Source organism: Salvelinus alpinus, chromosome 11 (genome assembly GCF_045679555.1).
Source record: "Salvelinus alpinus chromosome 11, SLU_Salpinus.1, whole genome shotgun sequence".
NCBI lineage: Eukaryota > Metazoa > Chordata > Actinopteri > Salmoniformes > Salmonidae > Salvelinus > Salvelinus alpinus.
The window spans coordinates 40586234-40599329 of record NC_092096.1 but is presented as its reverse complement, the minus strand read 5'-3'; the positions used below and the strand labels follow the sequence as shown (position 1 = coordinate 40599329).

The window sequence follows — 13096 nt, the reverse complement described above, 5'->3', positions numbered from 1 at the left end:
CGTGGTAGCAAGCGCCAACAAGGATCTCACTAAGACACTAATCAATCCCACCTGTTTGGCATTGGCCTAGAAAATATGTTAATAAAAAAATGCCGAGCTGCTACACTTGATAGTTTGGAGCAACCTTAAGCCTACTTAACTACCACTGTCTCTCTAAAATCTATGGGGTTTAGTGTTGCACTGAGACATAACAAAATAATTGTTACGACTACTATGAGGACAACATTCTTTAAGTGCTCTGTGTTTTCGATGCCTGAACACCCATAAATTCAACTGACGGGGATTGGAAGCTACAACCACAGAATATGAAGTTGGGCATGATGCAGCCAGCACTCTGGCTGAGACATTTTACTGATCAGCTTGAAGGTTTACACGTGACGCCAAAGGAAATATTTTGCTTACTTTCTCACTGTCTCCCGCTTTTCCTACCTCAAATTAGACAAGTGTCACAAGGGCTATATCAAGATTATCTGAAAACATACAGAGTTCATACATTCCCTGAGTGCTGTGTCTATATGAAGATGGTAATGCAGTAAAGAGGAACACACATTGGAAACAGTGCATCGGGAAGGCGCTCACCATCTGTGTGTGGTTGGGGTAGAAGGTCTGTTCATTCAGTGGGAACTTCTCTGGGCCCAGGGAGTGGTAGAGCTTAATCATGTGGGAAAACTGCAAGCAGAAACAAAACACGAGACACCAATCTATAGTAGTTACTGTATATAGAAGGCAGGATAGAAAGTGTCTTAGACTACATCTGTAGTTATCTGGAATCTATAGCACCAAAGAAAACACAATCAGTGGATGTTTGCACTGATTTCAGACCGAGATAAAAATACAAAATAAAAACTGACACCTTGAAAGCTGAATGCAGCCCTATCCATTAAAAAGTTTTTCGGTAGAAACTTTGACCTCGAAAACATTCAGAAATTGTGAGAATTCTATCTTTAAAAAGGTAAGTTCCGGAATGTTTTGTCTACCACCACCAACATGTTTTGTCTGGGTTCTAAAGACTAGCCATGGTACAAATGTAACTTGGCCCGGCTCCAGTGCACCTTGCCTGGTAACATCTGTCCTGTTAAAACAGGGTGAATAATAACAGGTTTTACTGGAGGACCCTGGTCTTGCGGTTTCAGAGACAGGTGTTATGGCTCCTTTTAATAGCCCAAATAAATCAGTCTGCGGCTGCCACTAAGGGCTTCTTCTTTATGGTTAAGATGTAGGGGGTGATGGGAGGAAAGGAGGTAAGTAGGCAGGTTATGGATCACGCACCACCCAGGGTTTGCTGCAGAAGTTGTAGATGGAGAGCAGGGAGTTGATGCTGGCGACTCCCCCGTACTGAAGGCCAATCACCAGGCTCCTGAAGTCTTCGCCCGGAGTCATGCTGTAGGCATGCTGGCGAATCAGGACAAAGTCTGGCTTGAAGGATCTGGAGAAAGACAAAACAAAGTGGGACATGAGATAACGGAAACCAATAACATTCTTCGTTCCTGATGTCAAGGTAAAGTAAAAGGGCACATTCTACCATCCTGACTTTCACATCATCTGCTTCGCCGATTAACAAAACATTGATACAAACAGGAAGACCGCATCAATGTCAGCTAACATCTGTCCCACTGGGCACACGCTGGTTGAATCAAATGTCTCCACATCATTTCAATGAAATTACGTTGAACCTCCTTAGAATTGACGCCCAGTGGCGTGTGCCTCATTGACTGCTGATGACACTGCATTACACTGTAAAGACAGCCAACCTGTTGTCAGTAGGGCATTTTATAGACCTGGGTATTGATACAAATTTAGCTTGAGGTATATACAGTAAATTACAAAGATTGGTGCATGCATACTGTACTTCATTACTGACTTTGTCACTCAAGTTCCAGACCTCAAGCAGGCGAACTATAACGACAGTAGCCATCGTAGAGCATTTCCAAAGTCCAACACAGCAGCTGTAACTGCTCAGGGCCCAGACCGATAGTATCTGTCACCGCATTAACGCGTTAAGATTACATGCAGCTCACTATTTACAAGTTGGGATAAAAGCTCCATTATTCAAAGGCCGTAGGAGGAGGGCGAACAAAGGAACGCTGGTCAGAGAAGCTAATCTTCTTGACCATCTATCCAATTAACGCAGCCTAATCCCTCTCATTACAAACTGTTCTGGGAACAGGGCCAAGTAACCCATCAGGGACCCGGGAGGATTGTATCACGTCTGGCTATGATTAAGATAAAGAGGGAGAAAATTCCACTCTTTAACTGAAGGCAGGTATGCAGGGATGTGGGTTTTTTCCCCAAAAAGGTTAATTCAGCTTAGATTCAGGTAGGTAGGCTATCTTGGATGGATCTGTGCTGGCTGAGCTGAGGGATGTAAATTAAGTTCTCTGTCAGATGGCTGTCAACGGTTAGGAATGCTCGATTATTGTAATTTACAGTTTGGGGAATGGTACCATTTTGATGCATCCGTCTGAAGTCATTGCTTCGGCTTGATAAGCTGTTGAAAGTTATTTCCAGTGGACTTTAGCCGTTCTCAATGAATGAATCAATGTCTAGAAAGCTCTGGCAAAGGTACATGGTGTTGATTGAGTTGAGATTGCTATATTTACATTTTTGTCATTTAGCAGACGCTCGTATCCAGAGCGACTCACAGGAATGAGTGCATACATTTTCGTACTGGTCCCCCGTGGGAATCAAAACCCATAATCCTGGTGTTGCAAGCACCATGCTTTACCAACTGGGCTCACACACACGGCGCCATGGGAGTGTTGCTTATGTAAGACAGACGACCTGAGAACTCAGGACTCAGCGGATCAGTGAGAGCTGTCGTGGTCACGGCGACACGAAGACTACAGCTGCTCTCTTTAAAATGTTGTGCTCACTGCTCAGCCAAGGTGGCACTGGACCAAGGGCTCACTGCACAGCCACAGTAGTGGCACTGGACCAAGGGCCGATCTATTTCTGCATCTGTTTATTGAGGGACAGACTCATACAAACCTTTCGCATACCACGTCATACCAAGTGCCCACATCACATGCACTGGTATCTGACGCACCAGGTTTGTCGTTTTAATATAACTTCACTTTCACTTACAATATTGGGATGAGGTAGGTAGATTGGGTGGGCTATTTACAGCTGCAGTGATCGGTTAGCTGCTCAGATAGCTGATGTTTAAAGTTAGTGAGGGAAATATAAGTCTCCAGCTTCAGGGATTTTTGCAATTCGTTCCAGTCACTGGCAGCAGTGAACTGGAAGGAAAGGCGGCCAAAGTAAGTGTTGGCTTTGGGGATGACCAGTGAGATATACCTGCTGGAGCACGTGCTACGGGTGGGTGTTATCATGACCAGTGAGCTGAGAAGGTGGAGCTTTACCCAGCATAGACTTAGAGATGACCTGGAGCCAGTGGGTCTGGCGACGAATATGTAGCGAGGGCCAGCCGACTAGAGCATACAGGTCACAGTGGTGGGTGGTATAAGGGGCTTTGGTGACAAAACGGATGGCACTGTGATAGACGGCTAATAGCGGCTTATGTGAGCAGCCGAAGGCGTATGCTGCATGCACCTATCTGTACAACCTATTTACTGCTCATCATTAGCATAGAAGTGCAAGTTGTGATCATGCGATTGTTTTTAGCCAGGCAACAGCTAATAGCAGCATTGCCCTATAAAGCTACAGCATTAACACACTTATTCCAGCCATTAACTTTGTTATCAGTCTCCTAAATCGGAGTCTTCTGCCCGAATGATGCTCCCTGTGGGTTGTGAATCACATCATAGCTGTGTATTAAATGCATTTTGTGCTTTACGATCCCAAATCGCTCAGGCCCAGTGGTGATCACTTCACGGCTAATATGCTAATGCACCCTTTAAATTGTTCATCAGTGTTGCAATAAAGGGATGTTTAATGGGGACGGAGATGATGATGCCGAGATGCGAGGTAGGGATGTGCTGTATTTATGTGGAATTGAAGGTTCTGCTTTGTATTAGCCAAATGGAATTGGTTTCCTTAGGGAGAGGAGGTGAGCAGAGTGGGAGCTATAAACACAACAGATAAGGTCCCACACACAATAGTCCAGGCCATAGTCACTTCTACTGGGCGTCTTGCTGGTGCATGTTCGGAGTGTGTTAGAGATCAGTTGGCTTTGATGGTAACCATGGCAACTGCTTTAAATTGCAGCAAACTGTGGGCCAGGATTTATTGGAACATTTGCATTAATTGCCTTGGCTTTACCCCTTTATTTCTGTAAATTGGGCTTTCAGTGTAGATGCCGTTTCTGTATTGGTGCTGTGTTGAATCAGGGAGCAGATTGTCCCCATGTGTGTAGTCAGTGCTACTGGGGCAGGGAGGTAGGATATTATCATCGTGATAAACAATCACATTTGTGTCCATGGCTGTTTTCATCAGACCTTGATGCATGTCAGGGGAGGGGGACAACCAGTCAAACATGACAATCGCCTGCCATTCCATTCTCTAAGTAAATGTATCTTCCACATCTTTGACCTTTTCGTCGACACCTCTGGGAGATCTATTCTGAATTGCAATTCATGTACATTTATCCTTGTAATGCCCTCTTGCCAGCCTCAAAGGTCCACTGGTAGAGTAATCTCCATCCAATCTGTCTGACTCAGGTTGATAAGGGTAATACGGCTCAACCTCACAAAGTGTTCCACAAAGGTCACGCGTGTTGACTGCAGGGCATTGCTCAGAACAAGAGGACATTGTGTTATTGTGCACCCGTTAGGTCTACAAAGAGCGTACGTAAGGGACAGTTATCGCCACACACCAAGCCCAGACCAGCTTTGAAGAATGGATGGAGAATGATGGGAAAGGGAGAGTGAAAGAGCAGGGGGTGTGAGAGAGGTACATACGTATATCACTCACACTCTCACTCACTCTCTCTCTGAGCCGTTGCGCCCGCCCTGCCACTTCATTGGATAACGCTGGGCAGGTCTCTTGATAGCGGTCATTCAAATGCGAGGGCCTGAAGCTCATTGGCTAGAACTCGTGGGGGGGGGGGAAATGTAGGGAAAATGGTGCGCCACAGCTTCAAGAACACAGTCGCTATCAAACTAGGGATTTCAAATCAAATCAAACTTTGTCACATGCGCCGAATACAACGTGTAGACCTTACCGTGAAATGCTTACTTACAAGCCCTTAACCAACAATGGAGTTCAAGAAAGAGTTAAGAAAATATTTACCAAATAAACTAGAGTAAAAAAATAAAAAGTAACAATAAAATGGCTTTATACAGGGGGTACCGGTACCGAGTCAATGTGCAGTGGTACAGGTTAGTCAAGGTAATTTGTACATGTAGGTAGGAGTAAAGTGACTATGCATAGACAATAACAGCAAATAACAGTAGTCTGAGTGGCCATTTGATTAATAGTTCAGCAGTCTTATGGCTTAGGGGCAGAAGCTGTTAAGGAGCCTTTTGGTCCTAGACTTGGTGCTCCGGTATCGCTTGCCGTGCGGTAGCAGAGAGAACAATCTATGACTTGGGTGACTGGAGGCTTTGACAATTTTTGGGGCTTTCCTCTGACACGGCTAGTATATAGGTCCTGGATTTCGTGGCTAATTGAGCTAAGGCATTCATTCTGCTCATAGACTATTCATGTATGAACTACACATTGACACATCTATTCCCTGGGCGCCGAAGACGTGGATGTCGATTAAGGCAGCCCTCCGCACCGCTCTGATTCAGAGGGGTTGGATTAAATGTGGAAGACACATTTCAGTTTAATGCATTCACAGTTGTACAACTGACTAGGTGTCCCCCTTTCCTTTCCAAAGCGGTAGGTAGAAAAATTAAACACTGTCACCAAAGTACCGGAACATGTCTTTAATAACTACAAAGAAAGAGGGAAGTGAGGGAGAGAATGAGTACAGTAAAATATGCATTTTGGAGAGGAACATGTTATGGACCATTTGGACTATTCGGAGCAGCTAGGGGAGCGGTTGTACTGTAGCTAGCAGTCACGGTCACAGGCAGACCTGGCTGCAGCTCAGGACCATGATGGGCGGTGGCGCAGTCATGCGGTAGAGCCTGCCAGTAAAGACCACTGCTCTGGCCATGGTCCAGTGAGGAATGCACGCAGAGCTCCTAAGGAGCACAGAGGGTCAGAGAAATGGTGAATACACCTCCTACCCTGGCTAGAAAACACAAGACATACACTGAGTGTACAAAACATTAGGAACACCTGCTCTTTCCCATCAGTGTAGGGAGGAGACAGGTTAAATAAGGATTTGTAAGCCTTGAGACAATTGGAGCCATAGATTCTGTATGCACCATTCAGAGGGTGAATGGAAAAGACAAAATATTTAAGTGTCTTTGAACGGGATATGGTAGCAGGTGCACCGGTTTGAGTGTCTCAAGAACTGCAACGCTGCTGGGTTTTTCACACTCAACAGTTTCCTGTGTGTATCAAGAATTGTCCACCACCCAAAGGACATCCAGCCAACTTGACACAACTGTGGGAAGCATTGGAGTCAACCTGGGCCAGCATCCCTGTGGAACACTTGACACCTTGTAGAGTCCATGCACCCAACGAATTGAGGCTGTTCAGATGGCAAAAAGGGGGTGCAACTCAACATTAGGAAGGTGTTGCTAATGTTTTGTACACTCAGTGTAGTAGGTAAGAAACCGTTAATTCCAGCAAAAAAATGTGATCTTCGGTCTACATGACAGACAAATTAAGTCGTGCACCACTGTTAATATGAAAAGCATCAGATGTGAATTGCGGTGCAGGAGCGAGTCAGAGATATAGCACTAGTAAATTACCTATGGCAGAAAGGGAAATTTGTGTTATGAGTTAGTGGTTTAGGAGGGACCATTTGTATTCATGAAAACATTATAGAATTGGCATCAGGACTAATTCTGAGGTGTATAGTATTTGTATTACAGCCTGGTGGTGGTTATTTTGGGGGAAAGCATCCTCAGGTTTGTTAAGCACATGCCTGACTTCAGCGTGTCTGTCTGTGAGATGGATTCATTTGCTATGTTATAAGACTAACCCGTCTGAGGTATTAGAAGGTCTGATTGAAGTACAGTAGCAAGGGTCTTCAGTGGAAAAAAAGTGATTCAATTGTGTGTGCGTGCGCATGACATGTCGGTCTCAATTCTGGGGTCGATTTGGTGAACATTTGAGGTACACGCTACTTTACATGTGTGTGAACCTGTGTACAGAGTGTGTGTTTAGGTGACATGAAACCTCTGTGGTTGGTTTTGGTTCAGTAATCTACATCTGAGGTAATCTAAGGAGAGCCAGGCCCTGTCACACTGCGTGTGCCTCAGGACTCAAGAGGTTCAACCCTTTCTGTCTGGGTAGGGCTGGTTATGGTAGCTTACGGGACAGAGAATTAGAAAAAGAATAACACACTAATATCTGCTAATGCAATATCCCTGCTCCATCTATGAGACTGACTGCAGGTCTGGGGGGTGAGGACAGGGAGGAATGCAGAGTGAGGACGGGGCCCTGCAGTCAACCATGACAGGGTTATAGGAACTCCCTTCCACTGCCGGTCTGCTACAAAATAGTATGGCTCTGGATAAGCAAGGTGCATTGGCATTCAGTTTAGGTCTTGGCGCTACGCAATGCATGAACATACAAATGTAACAGCAGGTGAGCATGGTATGTACACTATGTAAATCAAAACCAAATCTACAGAGACAATTTGTTCTTGTCTCTGGAAGTGTTCAAGGACAGTGAAATCCACACGTCTCCAGGTATGGAGGAACTTACTGTGCTCAATTGAAGCACTTACTGTGCTCAATTATATCCATTTTCACAAATGTTTGTAAATGAGCTTTTATTGTTTATAGAAATTATGAAAGAGAACAGTGTGTTTCACCATCTAATCATGGCATAGGGTTGTTCAATGACAGACATTTGTTTAAATCACTTGGTTTCATAAATTTTTTTTTGCTAAAATGGTATACATTCGCCTTACTCTCAGAAAAATAAGTAGTACTGCTAGGTTTTACACAGTCAAATGTAACAAATAATTATAAAATAAAGTACAAATTATACATTTATATTATAATTCAATACAGTAATATGAGCTCTGTATGTACAACATTTACACTTGACAGTTTATACAAATAAAATCAGACAAATCTAAAATAGATTTACAGTTATATTTTACACACACACATGAAAGTACCCATAAGCAACCATTCTGAGGAAAATAAATAAATTGTGAAACATGTGGATATAGCGTTTTGGAAAGAAATAAATAAAACATTCAACCCTGTTTTATGAGCATTACTTCTGTCTGAACATTGTTAACAATTCCTGTCCTGCTACTTGTCATCGTTTCAAAATATGCAAATTGGTCATCTTTTAACATGATTGGATATCAAGGTAACTAAGGGAGAATGACCGACAGCACAACGGTCAACCTGATCTAGTCCTGTGGTAGCTCTCTGGTTTTGTTAGAGTCGTATACACTAGTAAATCGCTTTGCCAAAACATGCCTATGTTGTCCTTGGCATGCCTGAAAAGCACTTTGCGCTCTAAACACAGCTGGGTACTTACGCCACCCTGAGGGACCCCAAGCCAGATAAGACAGGCATAGTGAGGCCTCTGGGAGCTGTCAAACAGTATAACTGATCCTGCCCTCTATAACGGTCCTTCACTTGGCCTAAACCAGCACCTATAGTGTGAGTGAGGGTGTTTTCATTGTGCGTTGTATGCACATAACAGGTAAACAAGCGGCCATATTGAATCGCCTAGCCCAACCCAGGCAGACAGGCATTTGCTCATTCATTCAATCAGTGTATTGCTGCCAGCATGGCTGGGCAGGATGCTGTTACGCATTACCCTAATCACCTCCCTGATTGCATTTCAGTTCATTCATCACAGGAGGAGCAGGACTGTGGAGAAGAAACCTTTGGCTGTGCTGATCGGAGTCCTTTTGCTGTGGCTAATCATGCTCCATTGCTATAATCGTGAAACACTTTGCCAGACCAGTGTTTCTGCTTTAAGTTCAGCAGTTGGGCTGGAGGGGCTGGAGGGGCAGAAATAGCAAAACAAAAACGGGTGACGGCACGTTTTGGACGCCACTCTTGCACGAACGAGAACGCACCATATATGCTCAAAAACCTGCCTGCCTCCACGCCATGGCAGAAAATATCAAGGGCAGAACCACTTGAATTCTTCTAATAGCCAGGAACAGCAGGTCCTACTAATGTCATCATAAGAGTACGAAGTCATGTACGAAAGCGTGTATCTTCACGTTATGCTTTTTAAAAATCTAAATGTAAAAGTTGTTTGTGCTCCTATATAAGTACATGTGCAGTTGCATCAAAACCCACAGAGTAATAGTGCACTTGTTACAGTTTAGTTGATATATGAAAACCATGCACTTCTAAGAAGTCCCACTTGGATAAACAAGTCTGAAACCACAGAACTGTGAGAAAGTGTGCTGCCTTGATAGGCCAGTAGAGGGGAGGTGGGGAAGTGTTTAGGGAATGTTCCCTTGACACCCGTAGCCAGATGTCAAGGGTCAGCATGCTGAACGGAACATGGCCCTTCTTTATGCAGCCCTGCACGGACGGAACAGCAGGAGACCTATAAACCGACCAGGACACGCACGGACACAGAGAGCAGTTTGAGAGCCGTTCGAACCAACTACTCACATGTACAGTACGTCACACACACACACAATTTATGTTATAAAACATAATGCCTTTAATCTGAGGTCCTTAGGAAACATGCTGTTTATCCGATATGGTTATCTTAAGGAATGTGTCTCAAAGCATATAGCATATTTGTTTTCATTTAGTCTTCAGGCTAAGAATAAAATGGAACATTTTCACAAGTAGTCCTTATTAGCCTAGCTTAGGCACCAATACAGAATCGCTTAGACTGTACTAAATCCTGAACAGGCAGTGATAAGCTATACTACTGTATGGCATAGGGGAATGTGAGTCAAGCAAAGGACAACAGCCGTATCTTAATGAGGTTATCTACATTTTCCCACCATTGACTCTCATCACCCACATGAAAATCATACTATGGAATAAAAACTATAGTATTCACTATAGTGTTTCTGCAGACTCAACTGCAGTATTTACAGTTAACTTAAGTATACAGTGCATTCGGAAAGTATTCAGACCCCTTGACTTTTCACTTTGTTTGACTTATTCTAAAAAATATATATACACACTGCTCAAAAAAATAAAGGGAACACTTAACACAATGTAACTCCAAGTCAATCACACTTCTGTGAAATCAAACTGTCCACTTAGGAAGCAACACTGATTGACAATAAATTTCACATGCTGTTGTGCAAATGGAATAGACAACAGGTGGAAATTATAGGCAATTAGCAAGACACCCCCAATAAAGGAGTGGTTCTGCAGGTGGTGACCACAGACCACTTCTCAGTTCCTATGCTTCCTGGCTGATGTTTTGGTCACTTTTGAATGCTGGCGGTGCTTTCACTCTAGTGGTAGCATGAGACGGAGTCTACAACCCACACAAGTGGCTCAGGTAGTGCAGCTCATCCAGGATGGCACATCAATGTGGCAAGAAGGTTTGCTGTGTCTGTCAGCGTAGTGTCCAGAGCATGGAGGCGCTACCAGGAGACAGGCCAGTACATCAGGAGACGTGGAGGAGGCCGTAGGAGGGCAACAACCCAGCAGCAGGACCGCTACCTCCGCCTATGTGCAAGGAGGAGCACTGCCAGAGCCCTGCAAAATGACCTCCAGCAGGCCACAAATGTGCATGTGTCTGCTCAAACGGTCAGAAACAGACTCCATGAGGACTCCACGTTTGGCATTTGCCAGAGAACACCAAGATTGGCAAATTCGCCACTGGCGCCCTGTGCTCTTCACAGATGAAAGCAGGTTCACACTGAGCACATGTGACAGACGTGACAGAGTCTGGAGACGCCGTGGAGAACGTTCTGCTGCCTGCAACATCCTCCAGCATGACCGGTTTGGCGGTGGGTCAGTCATGGTGTGGGGTGGCATTTTTGGGGGGCCGCACAGCCCTCCATGTGCTCGCCAGAGGTAGCCTGACTGCCATTAGGTACCGAGATGAGATCCTCAGACCCCTTGTGAGACCATATGCTGGTGCGGTTGGCCCTGGGTTCCTCCTAATGCAAGACAATGCTAGACCTCATGTGGCTGGAGTGTGTCAGCAGTTCCTGCAAGAGGAAGGCATTGATGCTATGGACTGGCCCACCCGTTCCCCAGACCTGAATCCAATTGAGCACATCTGGGACATCATGTCTCGCTCCATCCACATTGCACCACAGACTGTCCAGGAGTTGGCGGATGCTTTAGTCCAGGTCTGGGAGGAGATCCCTCAGGAGACCATCCGCCACCTCATCAGGAGCATGCCCAGGCGTTGTAGGGAGGTCATACAGGCACGTGGAGGCCACACACACTACTGAGCCTCATTTTGACTTGTTTTAAAGGACATTACATCAAAGTTGGATCAGCCTGTAGTGTGGTTTTCCACTTTAAATTTTGAGTGTGACTCCAAATCCAGAACTCCATGGGTTGATAAATTTGATTTCCATTGATAATTTGTGTGATTTTGTTGTCAGCACATTCAACTATGTAAAGAAAAAAAGTATTTAATAAGAATATTTCATTCATTCAGATCTAGGATGTGTTCCCTTTACTTTTTTGAGCAGTGTATATTCCCCTCAATCTCCACACAATACCCCATAATGACAAAGCAAAAAGTCGTTAGAAATTTTTGCAAATGTCTTTAAAAAACTGAAATATACATTTACATAAGTAAAATCAGACCCTTTACTCAGTACTTTGTTGAAGCGATTACAGCCTTGTCTTCTTGGGTATGATGCTTCGATCTTGGAACACCTGCATTTGGGGAGTTTCTTCCATTCTTCTCTGCATATCCTCTCGTGTGATATTTCAGTTGCTTATATTTTTAGAAAATGTGACATTTCTTTCAAAAAAACTGTTTTTGCTTTGTCATTATGGGGTAGTGTGTATGAGGAAAAACAATTTAATCCAGTTTAGAATAAATGTGGAAAAAGTCAAGGGGTCTGAATACTTTCAAGGCACTGTATACTGTAGACCTTATGTGTCTTAATAAAAATCAACTCTGCATTGAGCTTAAAATGCTTTAAGCTTACGGTTTGATGAACTAAGACAAATGCCTCAAGAGTGCGCCAGAGATCTATATAACCAGATGAAAAAAATCCTTAACCTGATCCGAGCATTTTCCTCAGTCCTGCTGGCTTTTGCAGATTAAAATAAATATATATATATTTAACCTTTATTTAACTAGGCAAGTTAGTTAAGAACAAATTCTTATTTACAATGACGGTTAATAATTGCCTTGTTCAGGGGCAGAATTACAGTTCTTTTTACCTTGTTGGATCAAATCCCCAAGCTGACCTTTCGGTTACTGGCCCAACGCTTTAACCACTAAGTTACCTGCCGCCCCAAAACAGATTCTGCCATTACTCTCATGAAGTTGCCGGTAATAGGCAACAGGAGGAGTTGGCAACCTTTCTCATGTGGAATGCAAATGTATCTTACAATTTCTCCCGATCTGTGTGCCAGCTATGGTTTTCATTTACAAATTCTGGTGAAACAGTTTCATTTAATTTATAATAACATAGCTCAAAATCATTGTCATATGGTTAATCAAAATTCTATCCGATCTAAACGAAAATGATACAAACCCTAAAAAGTAACTTCTATTGCCATTGCCAACTATGTCAAAATAGCATACATAAAGCCAACGAATAAAAACATTGGAGCCTGCAGGTAGGAAATATCCCGATAAAAATAAATGTCCTATAAAATCACATTTGCAGACAGGCCATGTGTAGCCACAAACGTACATTTTTTTACCAATATTAACTTGTGTCTGCCCGAAGCTTGCACTAGCGAACTTGCAACATTGTATAAAATATTCAGTTTCTTGCAACAGTGAGCTCAGGACAGACACAGCTGTAAGCTATTTGCGCAAGGGATAAGAAGCAGTGCTTTACTTGGGCATGAGCTCACCAGAGCGGAGTACCGGCACCTCAAATGTTCTTCTGCTTGAGCCCGTTCCTCTTAAAGACAATTAGCTCAAAAGTATTGTGGAGCTCCTGCACCTAAACATAAAACAG

The 13096-nt window shown here is 43.8% G+C and overlaps 1 protein-coding gene across 3 annotated transcripts in view; it reads right to left on the bottom strand.

The window, feature by feature from the left end:
- LOC139534160 (synapsin-3-like) overlaps positions 1–13096 on the bottom strand; it is a 125241-nt gene that overhangs the window by 72161 nt on the left and 39984 nt on the right. For all 3 annotated transcript variants that reach the window (XM_071332995.1, XM_071332997.1, XM_071332996.1), the window contains exons 5-6: positions 1270–1426; positions 580–669 (exon numbers count right to left, since the gene is read on the bottom strand). In XM_071332995.1, coding sequence (XP_071189096.1) covers positions 580–669; positions 1270–1426 — 247 coding nt within the window. The remainder of the gene's footprint in view (positions 1–579; positions 670–1269; positions 1427–13096) is intronic.